The sequence below is a fragment of the Quercus suber genome, unplaced genomic scaffold (assembly GCF_002906115.3).
Source record: "Quercus suber isolate HL8 unplaced genomic scaffold, Cork oak 2.0 scaffold_169, whole genome shotgun sequence".
NCBI lineage: Eukaryota > Viridiplantae > Streptophyta > Magnoliopsida > Fagales > Fagaceae > Quercus > Quercus suber.
In genome coordinates this window covers 226,737-249,852 of record NW_027069629.1, presented here as the reverse complement: position 1 = coordinate 249,852, position 23,116 = coordinate 226,737, and the positions used below count along the sequence as shown (strand labels likewise).

The window sequence follows — 23,116 nt, the reverse complement described above, 5'->3', positions numbered from 1 at the left end:
TGATATATACTAAGGGTCATCAAATAGCCCATGGCTCACGGCCCGACCCAAAAACTCGGCAGCCCATTGGGCTAATGGGCAGCCCGGCCCGTTGTTATTGAGGCCAATGGGTAACCCACTAGCCCAGTGGGTTAGGCCGTGGGCTAGTTTTTATGCTCATGGGCACCCGGTGGGCTAGCCCAGTAGTCCAGCCCGTTGGCCTATCTCAAGGGTCGTCAACGGGCCGGGTCAGGATGGCCCGGCCCATTTTTACTTGGCCCAAGGGTACAATGGACTGGGCATAATGGGCTATTAACTAGTTAACGGGACGGGTCGGGCTGGGCTAGCCCAATAGCCCAACCCGTTGACCCACCCGTATATATATTTTAAAAATATATATACCCACCAAATTCTCCAAAGAGCACCACAAAAAAAACTGCTCCCACGAATCTAGCAACCCATCACCAAATAGAAATCCTTTTTATTCCTCAGTAACTCTAATAGTAAAATGCTAAAAATACAAATTTTTTTACAAAAAATTTACAAACTGCTAATATGGTAAGTAATTATTGATAAATGAAAAAAGTGATGTTTAACAATTTTATTTTAATGATATTTGTGAAGATAGGCCCAATGCCTTCAAAAAATCCCATTAAGATGGGCTAAAGGATTTGAATTCATCTTTGATCCAAGAAGAAATCAGAGAACTCCCCAAATGGGCAACAATTGCCCCTAACTCCTTCCTTTTGACCTTTATATGGGACAAAATTGGCCTTTACCATTTTCAGGCAAAATAAGTAACATTTTGCCTCATTTTTCAAACTAATGAGGGAAATATCCCTCTTTTGAAACTCAACTTTCTCTAAATCAAGTTAAGCCTTATAGTAATGTTTTTAAGAACCTATAGTGATGTTTTTAAGGACCTATAGTGGCGTTTTGTAATTCGAGCTCCATGAACTTGAGTTATACGTAAAAAGATTACATATAACTCGATTTCATAGAGCTTGAGTTACAAAACGCTATTATAGGTCTTTAAAACGTCACTATAGGTTCTTAAAAACGTTACTATAGGGCTTTAAATTTTTTTTTTTTTTTTTTTTTTTAACTCGATTTTGAGTAAGTCGAGTTTCAAAAGAAGAGTATTTACCTAATTAGTTTGAAAAAGGGGGTAGAATGCTACTTATTTTGCCCAGAAATGGTATAGGCCAATTTTGTCCCCTTTATATGTAATATATTATTTAAAATTTTAAATAAAACACTAAGAAAAAAACATCATGTAAATTTGATTATTCTTGTAACTATTACGGGAACTTCACATTTTTCTATGCACAATGATTACACATTATGTTTGAACTTCATTATTTAATAATGGAGCATAAAATTGGGTTTGATTATTTACATATAAGATCTAAGTTCTTTCAAATAGATTCTCATGGGCATTCTCAATGTGGCAAATATGAATCAAGTGTACGACAATGCTGCAACTTGCTACGATACTTATTGCCAGAACAATTTTTAGCCTTTCTTTTTTTCCTGTAACGCTTTCTTAATTTACTTCTTGAGAAAAAGAATGTACTAATGCATCTTTGGTTAAAGATATAAAATTGCTTGCCATTAACTAGTTTGTTTTTGTTTTTGTTTTTTTTCTTTTTCTTTTTGTTTTTGTTTTTTTTTTTTTTGTTTTTTTTTTTTGTCTAAACTAATGCGTCCACTTTTGATATTTTGGTCATGTGACTATGGTTATCAAGATGTTTTTGAAATAAATATTGGGCTTTAAATAGTGACCATACAATGTCTAATAGGGCTTTATTATGCCTTTTAGCTATTTTGTTCTAGTATTGTGTACAGTAAGTTAATATATTATCCCGTTGCCTTTTAATAAATCTTCTAATCTCCCTACAATTTGATCATAATATCTTAATATTTCTTCCTAGCTCATTTTCAACTCCATCTTTGTATTCTTGAAAATTTTCAAAGCTTCAGATTTGTACACATTAAATATATTTGTCTATAACAAAAAAAATCATCTATGAATGCAACAAAATATTCCATTCACATCTACTAGATCTAATATTTTGTGGACCACATACAATAGCTAATAATTCATTATCAAATATGCAAGGGTTCTTAAGTAGTAAAATATATATTTATATTCTAAATTAAATCTCATTCTAATCATCCTTTTTTTATTTTATATACAAGAATCATCCACACGTAAACAAACATCATTATAAGTAGAAGAAGAATCACCAACTCACATTAAAATAAGTGACATCACCAACTGGTATCCATTACTATTAGCAAATAAAGCAATACTAAGGGTCTGTTTGAGCAAACAAAGCAATATTAAGGGTCTGTTTGAAAACCGTTTATTTTGCTGAAAGTACTGTAGGTAAAGGTAAAAGTTAGTTGAAATAGTACAGTGGGGCCCATGAATAATACCAAATAGTGCAATAGAGCTCATGAATAGTAGCAAAAATAAGCTGAATAGTAAAATAAGTTGGCAAAATTCATTTATCCAAACGCACACTAAGATGATACAATCCATTAGTTTTAGTTTCCATGTTAAGATTCTACCATGCTTCTTAATTAGGGCTGTCTAGCAACTCGTGTAATCTGACCCGCCTAACCAAATCTGCTCGACCCGAAGGTCCATGGGTGAATCCAAGTGCATGCATTGGTCGGATACGAGTGCTGTTTTAAGAGGAATCAATTCTTTGGTTCGAGTTTCGGGTTACACAATAAAAAATCTGAATAACCTGACCCGACCGAATATTTGATAAAATAAACTTATAATTATAAGTTACTGGTCTCCCTCTCCACTCAGCCTCTACCTGCCAAGCACTCACATCACATCTTCAACTTTGGTCAGTGGGTAACGTGCAGTGGATAGAAGCCTGATCAATCGGCACAAATTCCCAATTTTAAATCCAACCGTCTAAATCAATTCAGTTTCAAATCAACGACTATAATTAAACTCTACAGCCCTAGCACAGTACAAAGACATCATAAACTCTATAGCCCTAGCAATTAAAAATCAATGGTTACAATTAAACTAATATCACAATCCACAGTCACAATTAAAGGTAAAATATTTGATTAGATATCTCAATCTTCATCTCATATCCCAAGTAAGTTCCCAATTGCTTCAAGTGATCAAGTCTCACACAGAATCTCTCTCATTCTTCACCAAATCAAGATCAACGGCCTCAATCTCTCTTCAATCTTCACCTAACCACTCTCTCACCAAATCCATGGCCTCAGACCCTCAGCTCAGCTTAGACCTCACTCTCTCTCTCTAATCTCAATCTCATATCTCTCAGACTCTCACTCTCAGACATAATAGACTCAGACGCTCTCTCTCTCTCTCTCTCTCTCTCTCTCTCTCTCTCTCTCTCATAGTTAATCTCAAATCCTCAAAACCTGAAATCTCTTCACCAAATCCTCAACTCTAAAGTCTAATCTCTGCAGTCTCTTCACCAATTTCATACGAAATCTCAAATCTTCATCACTTCATCAATCTTCAATCTTCACTCTTTAAAAGCAATGAACAGACCACTCTCTCAAACTCTTAGTTCTCCCTTTGTCATTTAATGCTTTGGGAAAGCTATTTTTTTGGGACCTGTGGTATTTTATAATTTATAATTAATTATATTGCTGAGAACATTGTATAGCCAGCAAGGTTACTGCCTTTTTATGATTTACTGCCTTGTGGAAACATTGAATTATTGCTGCCTTTGTGTGGTTGTTGGAAACATTGAATTACTGCTGCCTTTGTGTGGTTGTTGGAAATACACATGTTTTGTGTATTGTTTTGATGTTTTGTGTATTGTTTTGATGTTTTGTGTATTGTTTTGCTATTTTGTCAAGGTTATTTGTTGTGTTAATTTTTGGGTAGTCAATGTGGTTGTTTAAGAAGTCACAGGTGGTGAAAATAGGATTTGGTGTTACTTGTGTTGTGCTCTTTAGTTTTTGTGGTCAATGTGTGAACTGTGGATGCTTAACAGATGTAAAAATAGGTTTATTTTGTGATGTTGTGGGGTATGAAGTCCAGGATATTTAATGCTTAAGAGGTGGTAAAAATTGGCTTATTTTGTGACCTGGGGTGAGGATTTTTTTCCAGGAAGTTTTTGTTCTTAAGGCCCAATGTATTTCTAAGTTTAATTTAAATTTACTTGAAGGCTATTAAAAAAAAAAAAAAAAAAGGACAACGGAGGCCCAACTAATTTGACACCAAAATAATTTTTAAAACTGCCAAACTCCTTAATTTGGGCTGAAAAAGTTGAACCTAAATTTTTTTTTACAGAAGTCCAAAAACTGAGCCCATTAATGGCCCAAACTGCCTAACCGACAACTCCGACCTGCCCATTCGATTACCCGAATCACCGGATCCAACCTGACTATTCGGTCGAATACGGGTCTAAGATCCAACAACCCGACTCAAACGGGTCGAGTTCGGTTCAGTCCCAAACTTGAATCGACCCGACCCGTGGACAGGCCTATTCTTAATTGACACTTTTCCAAAAAGAAAACGAACCTCAAATCCTTGTTCATCCGACCGATAAATATAAATGAGATTATGTCTCATGGTGGGTGCAAAAAGTACATCAGACACAGAGAAATTTCCTCTCTATGTATCATGATTTTACATTTTCAATGCCTAACACATTGCATGTTAGGCTTAAAAAGCAACTCGTTCATAAAATGAATGTAACTAAATGAAAATGTTAATATAGGTAAGTGGAAATAAAATGAATGATGAGATACAAAATGAAGAAATTTGTTTAAATATAGTGTGGCTCTTATATTTGAAGAAATATGAGTAAGAGTCGTCTAAGATTGTTTGATCATATGCAAATGAGAGCAATCAATGCACCAATGGGGAATAGTTATGTAATTCTTCTTAAGAAAATCAAAAAAGGTAGAGTGTGATTTTGGATAAGATAGAATGTCAAAGAAGAATACATGTGGTCGCTCGATTAATCTCTTGAGAATCCATGGTTTTCCTCAAAAGTTTTGTGACTAAGGCTTTATTTTTGTGTATCTCTCTCTCCCTCTCTCATTGTCATCCCTTCCTATTCTTTCTCATTTACTCCCATAAGCACTAGTGTCATTTATTTATTTATTTTTGTGGGTTTATGCACATCTTATTATTATCTCCAAAATACTTCTCAATCTCTCCTCACAATTATGGCTTGTTTCCCTTTGTCCTGTTGTCCTCCTTATTTCCATGGGTAGGTTTTCCTTACCTTAGTGTGAGGTGGATAGCCAATATGAACCCCTATCTAGCACTTATTGTGAGTGATAAGTTTAAAACCCTGCCCTTACCTAGCTTATCCCTTCCTCATGGATTTTTTTTTCTATCCCATTTGAGATAGGATACATAAATACCTAAAGGACAAAAGCAAAAATTTGTCATCTCTAATCCAACTAAAACATTCAAATCCAAATTTTATCTCACCTAAATCAAATTAAACCAACCCAAAACTAGTGAATTTGGTTTAGAGTCTCCAAATCCCTACAATCAAGCTGCACTTACATATAAAGAATCTTATAGTTCAATTGATAGTATATTTTGGTATTTAGAATCAAGAGACATTTTAGGTTTTAAATCTCTTATTCTCTATTGTGAATATATATATATTTATATTTTAAGTTGCATTATTTACACCTAGGAAAAAGTATTTCCATAGCAAAAATTAAATTGAAAAAGAAAAAAAAAGAATGTCAACCCAAACCGGCCCATGAAACCCAAACCAAACTAGAAAATCCATATTCTTTTTCTTTTATCATTATTTTTAAATTTTCCCCAATTTCCTCTCCGTTTGTTTACACTAAACCCTAAAAAAACAGATAGAATTTCGAAATCCAAAACGAAGAATCCAAAGGAAACCGAAGCAGATTCAGAGAAGAACAAACAGATTAAACACCCCCCCCCCCTCCCCCTCCAAACAAAAAAAAGAGCCCCAATTTTTTTGTAAGTATTTACATACATATACATATACCTATACATATTTGCTTTGAGAAGAACAAACAGATTAAACACCCCCCCCCCCTCCCCCTCCAAACAAAAAAAAGAGCCCCAATTTTTTTGTAAGTATTTACATACATATACATATACCTATACATATTTGCTTCTCTCTTTGTATCAATTTTCTAACACAGACATGGCTGTGTGTGTGTATGCAAGTGTTTATAGGTGTTAGAAGGAGAATTGGATTGAAGAAAGTGCAGTAGTAGCTGTAGTAATGGTGGCAACGACGAAAACGACATGAGTAGGTTGTCGTTCAGGCCTCGTCCGCTCGACATTCACAAGAAGCTTCCTATCGTCAAGAGCGTCAAGGACTTCGAAGATGACGATGTCCCCACTACGGCCAACGCCGCCACCACTGCTTCTTCCACTCGCAATTCCCACTTGCTTCGTCTCTCTTCCGATGCAGCTGAACCCGAGGTATATTTTTTTGTGGTTTCTTCGCTGGGGCATTTTGTCGAACAGTTGGTGTGCGTTATGAATTTTTTTGGAGACCCAGGTGAGTTTTGAGGTTTTTTGTGATGGGATTTTGGTTTTATGGCTAGAGAAGGAATGGGGTCAAGTGGGTTTTGAGTAAAGAGTGTGAATTGTGGTTGTGGAGTGTGAGTACTTTGTTAATATGGCGGGTTTGGTGAAGTTTTTGACGTAATATTGTTGTGTTTTTGTGTATGCATATGTAGTGCAACTCACCCTCGTACTGAATTTTGAACTATAGATGAGTTTCTTAAACTTTCAATACTATTTGATCTAAAGGTTAGTGGCATGACATTATATGTATTCTGCTATTACACTAGTTCTTCTTTGTCTTGTTCCGTCAATGCAAGATCATTTCCTTTTTTCCGGTGGGGAGTGGGGGAGGGATGTTGGTGAGGAGAGGATTCAGGTGGAGGGAAATGACAGAGGAGCAACTGACAGGAATAGTCTAAAGTGATGTTTTATTGCTAATTTTTGCAAATATGGGGTGATGGCCTTCTCTGTCCAGCCCGGGAAACAGATTTTCAGCTCAGCTTCAACTTAGCGGTAGAGCCACCTTCTCACTTCTTACTCAGAATAGGGCAATGATAAATGTGGAGTGGTTACTAGAAATTGGTGTATGGGAGATGCACCGATGAACTAGTTATGAAGTGGATTTGTGGAAAAGTATCAGAAGAGTTGGAAGTTTTCTTTCTTTCTTGTTCGTTTGTTGTGCTAGTGCTTATTTGCATTTAGCAGTTTATTGAATATACTTGCTTCTTACCTATAAAAAAAAAAGAGTTGGAAGTCTCTATCTAGGCTTTTGTTTATCCAATATTGGGGATTATTTTGTGGTCGTTTTTGGCGTATTGTGTGGTGTGAGGAGGCCCATTTATAACATGCTTTCCAATTTTGTAAGCTATTGCAACAAATAAGGAGGCTTTGACACCTATATGCTTGCTGGATTGTGTATTTGCAATTGGAACCCAAATTTTTTTTTTAGGGATTTATATCATAGGAGTTTGACATGGTTGATTAGTTCTTGGTGGTTTCTTTGTGGCATCCTATAAGAGAGGAAGGGAAGGATGGGTTAGGGTAATGATTATCTGGAAGGAAGAAGTTTTGAGTAATTCTTCTATATGGATTTCGGTGACTAAGGAGATGTGAACTTCCATGGAAGGAATTTGGGACAGTCAAATGGTCAGAATTTAAGTGGAGGCACATTTCAAAGGAGCAACAGAGATGGATAGTCTGTGGGGGTATGTGATGCTGCAAATATGGAGTGGTGGATAGGGATTTGTGTAAGAGGGATGTGTGGACAAACTTTCCATTAGGTTTTCTAAAGGTATATGGAGAGTCTTTTTTTTTAAAATAAAAAATTGTCTTTCTTCAATATTAGAGTTTCTGGTGTTTGTTTTGTGGAGGTCCCTTTGAGAAGAGCTTTTCCAATTTTATGCAATATTGCAATGGATAATGGTGCTTTGGTAGCTACATGCGTGGGTCATGTAGTAATTTCTAATAGAGCCCACTAGCAAGCAGAAAAGTTGTTGATATATTTTGGGACTCATATAGGATACCATAAAGCTAGAGAGATGGCAACTAAATAGCACAAATGAGTTTCCTTGTCTATCTCATGAAATGAATTAGAAGAAATAAAAGGAAATATGGTGGAGAATAAGGTATAATTTCTTATTAGGCCTTTGTCAGGTACAGCTTAAATAAGTTGGGTGGGAAGACGATTAGCAGGGTGGAAAAAGCTGTCTTTGTCCAAAGGCAGGAGGTTGATCGTGATGAAGAGTACACCCTTCTATTCCTGCCTTTTTTTTGTTATTGTTTATGATGCCTTACTCAAGTGGCTAATAAGTTGGGGAAAGTTCAAAGGAACATTCTATGGGGAAGATTGGGGATGCCAAAAAGTTCCATTTGGTGGATTGGAGAGTAGTATATTCCCTATAAAAGAGGGAGGATTGAGTATCAAAAATCTTAGCTCTTTTAACCAAGCTATTTTAGGGTAATGGCTATGGAGATTTGAAGTGGAAAATGATCATCTTTGGAGAAGAGTAATTTATGTAAAGTATGGTGAAAGTTGGGGAGGATGGACAACAAAACCTTCGGGGTCCACATAAGGTTAGTTTGTGTAAGAGTATAAGCAGGGGATGAGAGTCCCCCAAATTCTTATGCTTCAAGGTACAAGAAGATTCCAGAGTGAGATTTTAGTGAAACATTTGGTGTGATGACTGCTCTCTTAAAGGACTTGTTGCCAGACCTATATGCCTTAGCAACGGACAAGGAAGCTTCAGTAGCTGGAATCCTCACTTTATTATGTCTTTCAAGGATTGGGAGCTGGAATCAGTAGCTTCTTTTTTTGAGCTAATGTATGATAATTTGCCTTCTTTGTTAGGTATTTATGTGCCTCGTGGATGCCATTAAGAAAAGAGGTGTTTTAGGTTTATTCATGCTATAATGCCCTTAAGGGTTCCACGAGTTCTTCCTTCCCATGGAAGAGAATTTTGATTGCCAAGGTCTCTTGTAAGCTGGCATTCTTTCTATGGCTAGAGCTCCTGGGAAAATCTTGACAGTAGATAATCTTCACAACTCACAAGAGGCATTTGTTGATAGTTGATTGGTTATATATGTGTAAAAGCAGTTGGGAATCTATTGATCACCCGTTTCTTCACTGTTCTTAGGCAACGGATATCTAGTCCTTCACTTTTTTCATTATTTGGGCTGCTGTGGGTGATGCTCAGATTTGCTTATGAGCTATTGGAGTGTTGAAAAAGATGTTTTCATTGCCATAGAACATCCAATGTGTGGCCAGCTGTGCCTTTATGTGTCATGTGGAATCTGTGGTACAAAAGAAATAAGAGGGCCTCTGATGGTCTTGAACGTCCTACTTTTGTATTCAAAGAGCATACCTTATTTTCTTTGTATGATTGGATGAGTGCACTGGTTGGCATCCCTTCTATTTTTTTTTTGTTGAGTTTATTGATTCTCTCTCTTTGATTTGTATTTTTTGAAAAGGGCTTGTACACATCTTAATATGTGTGTTTGTATGTGTACTGCTCCCAAAAATGATATTGTAACATCATGAAAATTACCTTTTACAACAATTAGAATTTTGTCAATTTAACATATGATTGTGTTTAAATGGAGAGGTGTTTTGATACTATTGTTTAAATTAATTTTAAAGATTTATGTTCATTAGGTACATCAAGCCCCTACCAAGAAAGTGGCTGCAGAGATACCTACTCCTCAGTATGTAGTTGTGGATACATATGAAAGAGACTATTCCCGCACTTTCAGTCAACCAACATCTTACTTACGTGGAAGGGGAGGTTTGTGAACTAGATAGATCCTTTTTGATGTTATAATTAGCATGGAAGTTCTTTTGAGTTGTATCTGATTGTTGTAGCATGCTTAAATTCTGTTAAATTTATTTTCAGCTCGGGCTGAGCTTGGAGAATTTGTTGAGTATGACTTGGACAATGAGGATGACGATTGGCTTCAAGACTTCAACAATGAAAGGAAGAGTCTTGCGCCTGAAAAGTAATCACATCAAACATTACGTTATCAGTTTGCCTGGTTCTATCCTTTTATTCGACACTAGTTGGTTTTGTTTAATGTTCTCCTTTAATCAATATCTTTTTAGTGGCTTAATAGTTTCATGGTGTTGTACCATAATAACTAGAAGTTATAACCCTTTTTTTTTTTACTTTGTCTATGGAAATTGGTCTGAAACAGCTATAAGCTATAGGAAGTGTTTAAAAATGGAAATGAATTTGTGAATAGAAATGCTGAATCATTCTAGAAGGACTATAATCACAATTTATTTTTCAAATTTCTGTGCACAAATTTTAGTCATAATGTAATCATTGAGGTGCATTTGTAATTGCAGGTTAGAGTTTCTTATTTTTAAGTTGGAGGTATTGGACCATAAGGCTCGAGAAAGAGCAGGAGTTATTACACCTACTCTCGGTTCACCAATTCCTGTACTTCTGCAACTGGATGCCGCTATTGAGGTGAAATTTTTTTTTGATTGTGTATATTCTCACCAATATTAATGTTAGTTGATGCTCTGCATTACTTTGTGCATTAAATGGCTATGATTGGTACCATTTTTTTTGGTCTTGCTCAATGAGGTATTAGTTGCTTAGGTATGTGTGTAGGAATATATAGAAAAAGTTCCCATTGCTCTGTTCCTGATGAGGTTGAAATTCAACATGAAATGAAACTTGTAAAGTGTTCTTTAAAGTCCCAAGCTTACAAGAGCACTTAATTTGGCTGCATAGATGCATCAATTAGAAATCAACCACTGTTTGGAGATAAAATGGCATCTTCTATCTTTTTTGTCCCCAAAAAAAAGGCATATTCTTGAAATAATATTAGTTACTGTATTTTCCCACCTGAATGATGGCCCCTGTAAGTGGGGTGGGGGTGGGGAATCAGCATCTGTCTTGTTGCTCCCTTAATCTATGATTTGCTTACCTTATGGTCATTAAGTACCTTTGATGCAAGAAATAGAAATCATTTGTTGTTGCTTATCCAAAAAAAAAAAAAAAAGAAATCATTTGCTGGATTACATTAGATGTTATTCAGGTATAAAAGGTTGCATCTAAATTTTTTGCTTTCTTAAATATCATTGGTTGCTTTATTTAGTTATTTGTTGTAGGTATAAAAGGTTGCATCTAAATTTTCTTTGTTTCCTTTCCTTTGAATACTAGGCTTTACAAGTTCACTCCATCAGATATGCTGTTATCCAGTCTGTTTATAACTATTGGAAAGAGAAGGTATGTTTTAAAAACTATACTTAATGATATTGAGAGATTTTATGTCATTGGGATAGCATGAATCTGTTAGAAACTGCTGGGTCTCTACAGTGTTTTGTATTATTTGTGGGTTTAGGCATTTATTGTTTTTTTTTTTTTTTTTTTTTGATAATTAATATAAAAGAAGCTGTGAGTACACAGGATGTGTACACAGCTCTCCAAAAGAATACAAAGAGATTATGATTACAATTAGAAAAACAATCTCTATGAACTTTGAATTCATATTACTACATCCAAGAGTGTGAGACCACTCAAATAAAGTTCTTGGCAATTGAATGTTTGTGAAGCAGTGGCAAAATATTTTAGCGTATGAGAAAATGCTAAAAAAAAACCTGACAGGGACTTGGTTCGTAGTAACATAAGAAAAAACCATGCATGGTAAGCAATATAAGTTTAAGGTGGCTACATTATATTTTGATGGACTTAAACAATACAGCAATAGCAAGCATAATTTTACAGATTTTTGAGTTAGAAATGACACTGATATTGATGTTCATCATATTACGATCAGAGAACACATGGCTAATTTTGGAATGCTTACACTGGACTTACACACCCAGGGTTATAAATGGCAATTTTGAAGCTCACCTCATGGCAAGGCACTGATTCTGGCCATGAGCTTACTAAAATGAGATAATGGTCATGTGTGGAAAGGTTTAGGCTGGAAGTTTTACCTTTTTAGCCTTTTATGCCACACTTGTGCAATGTATGCCTCACATGGATGAGCATTTAGCTTTCTGAATGACTTGCCATATTACATCTTTCATGTGATCATGGTGAGCAGTGACATGTGAGTTCAATGAGCTTCAGCAATTGGAGATGGTGGTATAACTATGGCAATATGCACTGTTGTGGTTTTTATGCAATTAGAATGTAGTTTAGTCAACCGAGTAAGAGAAGACACCGAAAAATAGTAGGAACTCTTCTATAGGTTGGGGGGATTAATTTATTGTTAATTCACATAATTATAAAATTTCATTTGCTGTTCAATATAAGTGGTTTTTGTTCTGTCATGAATATTTATGCTCCTTTTCTTTTCTTTGGCCAGCGTGAAAGATGGCAAAAGCCTATTTTACGGCGTTTGCAGGTTCGTATTGTCACTTTATGGTTAGATTGTGTGCCAAGATTTGCATGTAGTCATATTTTGACATTTAATACATTTTTTTTTTATAACATTTAATGCAATTATACAAGTGTAGGGAATAAGTAAACTCATAATTCTTGATTTAAAAAAAAAAAAAAATCTTTTTTAGGATATAAGTTCATAATTGTGGCTCTATTTTTCTCATTGAAAATATATTTTAATGGTAAAAATGTTTTTCTGATTTTCAATATGCATGGAATGGATTTGAATCTTTTCTACAATAATTTATAAAAGGAAAGAGTATTAGATAATGAAGGCATAAATGCTTTTCTTTTATAGAACTTATACTTGAAGGCCTATCAATAAGCTGAATGTTTACCAGTTTACTTATAGGGAAATGTATTTTAGAATAATTTTTGGGGTGCCATTTTCCAGCGTTTTACTACCATACTGGAATTCTTTTGTTGTTCGCAAGCAAATTAGAAAATGCCGATTCTTGGAACATTTTCACCCATAAGTTCCATAAAACTAACCTAGAGTTGGTACTAATTATATTTTTCTATTTTAAAACTGCCCTTTTTAAAAATTGTGCTATGTTTAAAAAGAAACATGTAGTTACATTTAAAAAAAAAACATTTATTGGACTGGTCCTTCAACAAAATCAAGACTTGCTGCAAAACTACTTGAGTAATGCAACTTTTCCTCATACTATTTGCATGAAATAATTTGATTCAACTGCCCATTAATTTTAAGCTATTCACAGCCTCTACTACTTGTATTTTACAGCCTCCTCCACCTGTTAACGACACCAATCCCTACAATGTCTTTAGGCCAAGGGAGAAAACCCACAGACTTCACACAAGAAGGGTAAGTGTTGAGCTTGGCTCACTTTTGCATTTTAACTTAGTTTTTGAGTGAAATAGTTCTCTTTCTAGATGATAAAATTTGTAAACATCAACGTCTAAACATCCTCATGGTGATATTTTGTTTAGATGCAAAGGAGGGAAAACAATGTACAATCATTTGAAAAGCTTCGTCAGGTTAGCACTACTTTCACTTAATCCATTACTGATTTTTTTGCTTACTTTGGTCTTTGAGTTTGACTCAAGTTTGAATCATGCTTTGCTTAGGTGCTAGTGAGCTCTAGCTCAAATGGCACTTTCTAAAGATGGAAGATAAGATTTTAGGTTCAGTCCAATTGGGTGCGTGTGTGATTATGAATATAAAAACTTGAGCTCATTATGAGGAAATTTCCAAGCTTAAGGTTGCTTAGTTTGTTTAGTTTGATGAGCCTACGCCTGGCCCAATCAAATATATACTCATTAGTGTACTTTAATTTGTAGATTTGTCCAAATATTACATATTAAAAAAAATTGTATATTAGTCCAAGCATGTGTGTGCTGATATATGTGGGCTTGTGAGCTTACAAGCCAAGTCGGTACATTAGCATGCATGTATAGACAACTAGGACTAGATCCTCATTTTAGTTGACTTATGAAAGCCTAAATAACTGAATTACAAAACTAACCTTAACTCTATGAAATTAAAATACTAATAACCTAAGTAACTGATGAGACTAAAAATAAAATCCAAATGACCAATAAAAATATAATTGACTTGTAAAAATTAATAAAACAATGTTAAGATAAAATTATCTTCAGGCTTCCTGCATTTGGTGCTTAAAACCAAGGGGCTTGGTTTGCCATTACCTCTAGTTCGATTGTTATCTCCTCCCCTTGTAAGTACTAGGTGAAAGGTGAGGTTGTGGGTTCAAGACCCATTGGGTGCGTGTGTAACTTGCCAATTATAAATAAATAAATAACTAAAAACCTGAGGGGCTTGGTTTGGTGGGAAATTCTCTGCCTTCCATGACTCTGAACCGAACTAAGCTTGCCCCTATTTGTGTCCCTATTTGTGTCTTTGTTTAAAATGCATAGCTCAGTTGCAAACAAGTTGGAGAAGTTACAAAGGGCTTCCCATGGGGAAGTATTGGGGATGAATACAAATAACTTTGGTATATTAGAACATAGTGTGTCTGCCTATTAAAGCAGTCAGATTGGGGATTTGAAAATTTAAACCTTTTAATCGTGCATTATTAGGTAAATGGTATTGGAGGTTTGGAGTGGAATAAGGTCAGCTTTGGAGGTCACTTATATCTGCAAATATGGGGAAGCTTGAGTGCCTGAATGTCTAAAGAGGTTAGAGAATCCAATAGTGTGAGTTTGTGGAAGAGTATAAAAGAAGTATGGGAATCCCTCTCTTGTTTTATATTTTTTAAGATAAGAGAGAGTAGTAAGGTGCAATTCTGGTATGACCTTTGGTGTGGTGGGGATACATTGAAGAGAGGTTTCTGGATTTATTCTGTATAGCAATTAACAAGGCGTGCTTGGTTTACTACTTTACTTATAGCTCTTTCATGAAGTGAGCTGGCTTTCAAATGTTACCTTTTTGAGAGCTTGGCAGGACTGGGAACTTCAAATGTATACATTTCTCTTGTCTTTGAATTTTATTTGTTATTTTTTTGGGTGATAAACATATAATTAAATTTGTACATTTGGTTTTTTTTTTTTTTTCAGGTCAGGCGGAACCTTGACCAAGCCAAGACCATTCTAGAGGCTCTAATTAAGGTTTGTTCTTCCTAATTGAAGTTTTGAAATATAAATTAGGTAGTTTTTCATTTATGTGGGGATGGAGATCTTCTGTATGGACTTGTAAGACTCAATGTTCAGTATTTGATCTTGTGTAGAGAGAGGAGAAAAAGAGAGAAATAATGGAGACTGAAGTTAGCCTTCAAAGGATCCAAATGAAGTATAAGGTATGCATATGATGTGTATTATCCTCTTTGATTTTATTTCTTTTTTATTTATAAGTGTATATTATTCTCTTTGATTGCATTTATATCTGGGAATGCATCATAACTTTGTGTCTTCTATCTTTGTATAGTGAATTTACTTTCTTAGTAGCTGTATGGTATTTTTGGAACATAATAATAAAGAGTCTTGGTCACAATAAGAGAATTCCCCCCCCCCCCTTTCTTCCCTGCATAGCTATCTGCTTGTTTCGTAATTTAAATTTAAGACGTTCAGCTTTTTACTTTGTGGTTTGATTGTGTACTTTCACATGGAAAGCATCTGTTGTACTAGAACCCTCACTATTAATTTATTTTGTGTAAACCGCAGCTTTAGGTTGCATTTTGATAGCCAATCTTTGGAAGTGCAATAATAGGAATCTTATCCTTAGTTCGTTCTAAATATGGAGAATAATTGAACCACTGTTTATTTCTTGATCCTTTGCTCATGATCTTTATCGCACTCCATTGTGTTTTGTGACAATTCTATGGTTCAATTGTTGACTGCTTGGGGCAAGGAAGCTTGGTGGTGGGAAGAGCCTAGTTGAATGGAGCTTAACTCCATCCTATGTGGTGTATATGAATAGAGAGTAATGACAGGAATTTAAAGTTAAAGAGTGAGTCACTAGGAGAGATCAAATAGAGTTTTCCCAAGGCTTTATTTGAATGGGCTTCAGTTCATGCTGCTTTTGGTTATTCAGTCTTTCTCAGATGTATCAATGTTGTTAAGCTTAGTATCTGATTTGTGATTTTTTCCTGTTTACCCTCTGGGGTGCTGTTTTCTATGCTTCTTGTGTACTTGGGTTGCATTCCCTATGCCAAGGGCCTCATAGTTGAATTGGCACCTCCCCATGCACAAAGTGCTTGGGGGTCTATTTGGGGGGGAGGGAGGGGCAAGGGTTCGAGCTATAAGGTTAGCAGCATATTATAATTATCTCTCAAAAAACAAATTATCAAAAAAGAAAAGAAAAATAGTCTTAATGAGGGGGATGGTACCATAATTTAGTAGAGACCAGAATTTAGGTAAGACCTTTGGTTCAAGTATGATTTTCAGTAATGGATTAGGATGCTATGATTGTATGCAGTTTCATGCTGGAAAAGGTTATTTTGTAGGGGATATTTCAAGTAAAGATTTTTTTTTAAAGGTGGTAGCCTCTAAATATGTATCCGTTAGGTATGGTATAGAGTTGGAGAGATTCCTCCACAATGTGGTTTTAGATTATATGTTCTGCATGTGTGAAGAGTCCTCATGATAACCTTTTAATCTTTTGCGTCTGCCCTATGTTTTGGTTAACATGATATTTTCTTGTATTGAATATGTTGCATATTTACCTATAAAAAAAAAAAAGGATATGGTGCATTAATCATTTTGCAATTTTAAGTGATTCTTGGGATGGTTACTTGTATCATCGAGGGTCGAGTATATGCCAATTCCGTTTATTAGAAACCTGGTGTTAATTGTTGAGCGAATTCTTCTTGGTCTTCAGCATGAAACAGAGCTCCTGGAAGATAGCTTGGTGCTTCCTGGATTTCCGCCCTTCTCTTGCAAGTTTGGTTCTAGCGAAGAAGAATATGTGGATTCAGATGACCTTGCAAACAGCCGTCCACGTACACGGCCTCCTGCAATACAGAATCCTCCTTTCACAGACTCCAATTTGGTTACAGTTCCCTCAGGAAGCATGAAACAAGAGTTTAGACGGCGACATGTACCACAAGGATGGCTTCATAAGATGGTACTCTCATAGCTCTTTTGCCCAATCATACTGTCTTTCTCCTTTTCTATAAATCCTCTCCCCCCCCCCCCCCCCCAAATCTCTCTCTCCTCTCTTCTCTGGAGGGGGAAAGAATCCGAAAGTAATAGCTGAAATTTTGTGCCATGAGTAAAATATTAACTACCCAATATAAAATGGGTCAGGAAAGATCAATCTTTATAACTTGTGGTAGTATCTGCTTTTGCTTGAAGAATATCAAATTTATCACTAATTGTGAATTTAAAATGGGATTGGATGATGCAGGATCCTCTTGAACCAATTTTATTGTTCACCAAACCTCTAGTTCCAGAGAAGCTGGCAGCTGCAGGCATTGTACCGCCATCTGATTCATCAACAAGAAATAATGTATCTGCACCACCTTGTAAATTTCGTGGACGCATTGGCCGAGGAGGCCGAATCATATTTGATAGATGGAATCCATTGTTGCAAACTCCGATTGACTGTGGTAACTCTTTTTATATACCACCAAAACCCCGGTCTTCAACGTATAATTGATGTATTCACTTTGCATTGCCCCCATTCTCTAACCGTGACAGCTGCCCACTGAAAACAGACCCAATTCATTTTTGTTTGATTATACGGTGGGATCTGGGATCTCAGGGAATTGTAGGCTGAGTAACATTATGTTAGGCATAGAGGTTGTTTGATGCTGGGGCAGGGAGCCGGGTGTATTGTATATTTTCATTTCATCTGTTGATGTTTGTTTAAAATGTATTTCTCTGCCTTGTCCTTGCCCATGTTAATTATTATATTGCTTAAACAAGCATGTACATTCTCTCTCTCTCTCTCTCTCTCTGGATCTAGGGAGATAATCCCTACCATCTCTAAGGACTAGAACCCACAACTGTTGTACTATTTGTTCTGTTCATTCTGGTGGTGGTGCAGATATCATATCAGGAAGAAGCAAGACAATTCCCCCATAAAACCTCTCAGGGAGAAGAATTTCATGTTTTTAAATGGTAATGGTAATAATATTTATGGCAACGTTTGGTAATGTATTAATTTTTTTTTTTTTTTCTCGAGAAAAAATTAATGCACTCCTTGTTTTGGTTATTTGGTAACTCTAATTAGTATTAGATTCTAAGAATCAATTCGTTTCCCTTGGGTTAAAGGGCACCCCCACCCACAATGGATGGGTAGCCCACACATCTCCCAAAAAAAAAAAAAATCGTTTCTTATAAGCATTTGGTTGTTTGGTAACTCAACTAAGTTGAATCTCACAATTGGTGATGATAATTATAATTAACTTATAACCATTGGAACGGGAAATTTGAACTTGTTCTCTTAATAAAGGAGGATAGGCTATGCCAATGAGCTACAAAGTTTTTGGCAAAGTATTGATTAGTCATCTTCCATTCTCGGCAGAAGTAAGCATTTGCAAACTTATTCTCTCCGTACTCTCACAGTACTCTTTACCCTTTCACCTTTCCCCTAGCTTTGTAGCTTAGCCAACCTCAACAGTCCACCCGCCACCCACTCCCCCCACTTACCACCACATTTGACCTTCTTCCTCATCTCACCCATCATTGTGAAAACACCACCCTCTGCTCACTTATCACCATGGAGGTCTCGGACCTCATAGCTCGCATAGAAAAAGTATCTTGCGAAGAAGCCAGAATAGAGCTCCCTCCAAACCAAGGCACTACTACCTCTCCAAAACCCATACTCCTCGCCAAACTTATCACCAATAAAGACATTGGTCTCGCCTACGTGAGGGATGTGGTTCTGAAGGCATGGAATCTGGTCTACCCAGTGGAGGTGAAACGAATGGGTAAGGACATCTTCATGTTCTCCTTCAGCCACGAAGTGGATGCCCATAGAGCTTACCACAGGCGACCTTGGTCGTGTAAGGGAGGCCACCTTATTCTCAAAAATGGAGCCCAAAAGTCACTTGGCAAGAAGTGGATTTCCTCACCAACTTTCTAGGTCCAAGTCCATGGCTTCCCCGCCTTGTGGAATACTGAGGATAATATTAGGAAGATTGGTTCAAGGCTAGGAGATGTTGTTGAAGTGGATCTAGTCAGTAAACTTGGCGGTGCATGGAAAAAGTTTCTCAGATTGCTTAGATGATTGCCTCCAAAAGGGATAGCCTTCGTGTGAATATTCTGAGGGCTAAGTACAGAGTTTCAGAAGATTGGATGCACTTCGAGCCACCTAAGAGAGCCTAACCTATCTGGAAAGCTATTGAGCTAGCAAAGAAAGTCATTGTTAAAGGAGCATGCTATACTATAGGCAATGGGACATCCATTAAGTCTAGACGGATCCTTGGGTTCCCTAGATAGAAGGTTTCATCCCAACCCCAAAAGAAGAGGTATATTCCCAACATCCTATCCTTGTAAGCTATCTGATTGACCCGATCTTCATTGCTAGAAGCATGATTTAGTTAAAGAGCTGTTCAAACCCCCCCCCCCCCCTTGGCACAAGCAATCCTATCCATCCCCATTCCATTTAGACCTCTTCCTAACAAACTCATATGGACACCGGACCCAAAAGGTAACTTTTTAGTTAAATCAGTTTATCACACGACCCACTCCTACCTACCCTCCTTACCCCCCCAGTGAAATCTGCTGGAATAAGCTCTAGAAATTGAACCTGCTCGAGAGACTAAAAATTCTCCTATGGAGGATTGGAGTCAATTCTATTCCCACTAAGGAAAATCTCCTCACCCGCCCCCATGTTAGTGATACCAATTGCCTTTTTTGCAAGGATAGTATTGAGTCCTCAAGCCACCTCTTCTTTAACTGCCCCAGATCGTTTTGGTTTGCTGTTTGTTGGGGCCTCAAAACAAAGAACTTAGCAATTTCTCAACCGGAGGACATTATTAAGTTCATCTTGAATCCTCCAAATCTCCCTTACGGAACTGTTGTCAATGGCCAAATCTCTTTGAGGGTGGCGTTTACAATTGAAGAAATTTGGATGGCAAGAAATCGCTTCCTCCATCAGAACTATGTTTGGGACGTAGCTTTTTCTATTAGACTGGTTCAGACCAGGTGCCATGAATTCTCCACGATCTTTACCTCCCCTGTAGCGCACATTCTTCCTCTTCCTGTGAGTGTTTGGTCCCCTCCATCTGCTGACTGCATTAAGATCAACATTGATGCCGCCATCTCTAAAACGAATGCTGCTATTGCTGTGGTGGCTCGTGATCATCGTGGAGTGCTAATCAAAATTTGGGCTAGGTTGATTAAGGAGACAATCCCCCCTCCAAGCTGAAACGGCAGCTCTGCTTTGGGCTGTTCAACTTGCTAAAATGGAGAATTAGAGCCGTGTTATTTTCGAAGGGGATGCCAAGGTTTGTTTCGATGCAATTAATGCCCCTAGCCAACCTTTTCCTTGGTGTATTTGAACCCAACTGCTTAATACCATTGCTGTTGCTGAGTTCTTTTCTTCTTGTTCGTTTGTTTGGACTAGTAGGACTGGTAATAGTGTTGCACACCAAGTAGCTAGATTTTCTTTACTTTCTTGCATTGCTTTTGTGTTTCTGTTGGATAATTTGCCCCTTGCCTTGCTGGCACTTTGTAAGGCAGATTACTCCCGTTGTTCCGTTTTTATTTAGTAATGCATTGCAGATTATCAAGAAAAAAAAAGTTTTGGCAAAGTGCATCCAACTTTGTTATATAATATATATGTATATCATGAACTTATATAATATTAATTCTATTGGGAATGTTTTGATAAAAATAATTAAATGATTAATAATTATATAATGGGCAAAATTTAAGTATAGTACTTAGGTGTTGTTCCTTAGGTTCATTTTTTAAAATTCAGTCATGTGATTACTTAACTAAAAATCCCCAAATGACGTTAACTTAAAACACTTCTATTCTATGAGAAAAAAGTCACATGGTGTGGTAATAGGAGTTGGAATATTCAATTCCACCAGGCTCTTCATGATTGGGAGGTGGAGAGAGTGGATGCTTTTTACAAGTATATATATATTCCAAAATGCTAGGTGAGGGGGTTGATAGTTTGTTTTGGAAGTTAATTTTGAATGGTGCTTTTGATGTGCGCTCCTTCTATAATTCCTTATCTGCTCCTCCTACCATTCCTTTCCCTTGGAAGTGTATTTGGAGTGTTAAGGTACCTAGAAGAGTTTCTTTCTTTTTATGGACAACAGCTTGAGATAGTATTCTTACTATTGATAACCTTGTAAAAAGGAACTTGTCTTTGGTTAATTGGTGCTATTTGTGCCGTTGTGATGGAGAAATAGTGGATCATCTTTTACTTCATTATAAGTTTGCACATGAAGTTTTTTTTTTTTTTTTTTAAATTTTTTATGTTTGGTATATAGTGGGTGATGCCAAGGACGGTTGTTTCTTTTCTTTGTGCATGGGAGAATTATTTGGGGATACGCTCTTCTTTGGCCTAAAATATGGTGCCAACCTATTTGATGTGGCTAATTTGGAGGGAGCAAAATACTTGCACTTTTGAGAATATTGAGAAATCTGTTGATCTTTTGAAGTTTTTGTTAGTTAGGACATTATTTGGGTGGTCTCATATTTGGGGTTTTACACAATGTATTTTCGTATTTGATTTTCTACAATCTATTTCTGTTTCTCTTTGATTTGTTTGTATTTGTTTCAAGTACAATCTGTTCATCATTGTGCACATGATGTACTTTTTTATTAATGAAAATATCTATTACCTATCAAGAAAAAGAGAAAAAATTTCATATGATTGAATTTTAAGAGGAGAATCTAAGAAACAACATTTATGTACTGTACCTAAGTTTTACCCTTATATAATTTCACAATACTTACCAAATGTCTTGAAATTATACACGAAATGATTTATTGTGTTTGATGAATTAGTGACTTAATTTTAGTTAGTAGTGATTCACTGATTGCATTAATAGCAAAGAATTTTAAAAATTTTCATATATATATATATATATAAAGGATAAAATTTTAAATTAATAAACCATTGCTTAGATGTTGTACCATAGAAATTCCTCATTTATATTTATTCATGCAATTGCATTGACCAATGCAGCACAAGATGTGTTATGTTCTCCAAATTTAACTATGCGGCTTATTTCCCAATATTGTAACATGGTTTAAATTAATTATGAAACCAAATATAAAACACCTTTGTTCTAAAGCTGTACTTAAGTTTGNATATATATATATATATATAAAGGATAAAATTTTAAATTAATAAACCATTGCTTAGATGTTGTACCATAAAAATTCCTCATTTATATTTATTCATGCAATTGCATTGACCAATGCAGCACAAGATGTGTTATGTTCTCCAAATTTAACTATGCGGCTTATTTCCCAATATTGTAACATGGTTTAAATTAATTATGAAACCAAATATAAAACACCTTTGTTCTAAAGCTGTACTTAAGTTTGATCAATTAAAAAATATAACAAAGACTTCTAATAAAATGGTATAATAGAGTGCATAAATGCTTATTAAGTAAAAGGCCATGTTTCACATGTATCTTGTATTAAAAACTTCCACTTGTTTGCGTGGAATTGTTATAAGTAATCAATGCAAAAAGCATTTTGTTTGAGTTCAATAGAAGGATCCCAACCTAGTTTTGAGCCTATCCTTAAACCTCACAAAATGACATACGTGGTCCATTATATAAGTTTTCACACTTGAAGGCAAGCACATACGTGTGGACACACCTTAAGCATTAATAATAAGGGATCTAACATCAACACTTTCAAAATAGAAAAAGATCAACACATTTTAGAGATTGTAGCCTTGCAGGAGACTAGGAATTGAAATCATCCCAAAGTCCTAAAAAGTGGGTTAATACTTAGTCGTCCTTAGTTTGTACATTTTAATAAGAAAGATAATTAGTAGGGTGCAAGGTTGAAACTTCTATGGCCCAATCTAACGGTCCATTGGACATGGCCCAGCCCACCAATTGTTATTCCATACACAGAAAAGATATATATATATATATATATATATGTATGTATGTATGGATGTGTGTGTGTGTGTGTATGCGCATGTGACATCTATCTTTAAAAAAATTATTATTTTTTGGTTAAATTGTGTAATCTATTAGGGTTTTAAAGTCATAATTGAATTATAAAAAATAAAAGTCATAGCCTTGAATAATTTCCACCTCCTAGTTTGAGATGACAATCTCTCTTTCAACCC

The 23,116-nt window shown here is 35.9% G+C and overlaps 1 protein-coding gene across 2 annotated transcripts; it reads left to right on the top strand.

Moving 5' to 3' along the window:
* The first annotated feature begins 6,001 nt into the window (after nt 1-6,001).
* Nucleotides 6,002-17,707, top strand: LOC112034209 (uncharacterized). 2 transcript variants are annotated; one of them, XM_065777928.1, is made up of 13 exons: nt 6,002-6,072; nt 6,179-6,430; nt 9,669-9,798; nt 9,907-10,009; nt 10,359-10,482; nt 11,185-11,250; nt 12,338-12,376; nt 13,160-13,240; nt 13,366-13,413; nt 14,950-15,000; nt 15,120-15,188; nt 16,709-16,954; nt 17,237-17,707. In XM_065777928.1, exons 2-13 carry the CDS (start codon nt 6,251-6,253, stop codon nt 17,486-17,488), a joined length of 1,389 nt encoding a protein of 462 aa, XP_065634000.1. In that variant the 5' UTR covers nt 6,002-6,072; nt 6,179-6,250; the 3' UTR covers nt 17,489-17,707. The 2 variants fall into 2 exon arrangements, with proteins under 2 accessions (XP_065634000.1, XP_065633999.1); XM_065777927.1 differs by having other exon boundaries at nt 6,170-6,430.
* Nucleotides 17,708-23,116: the final 5,409 nt, after the last annotated feature.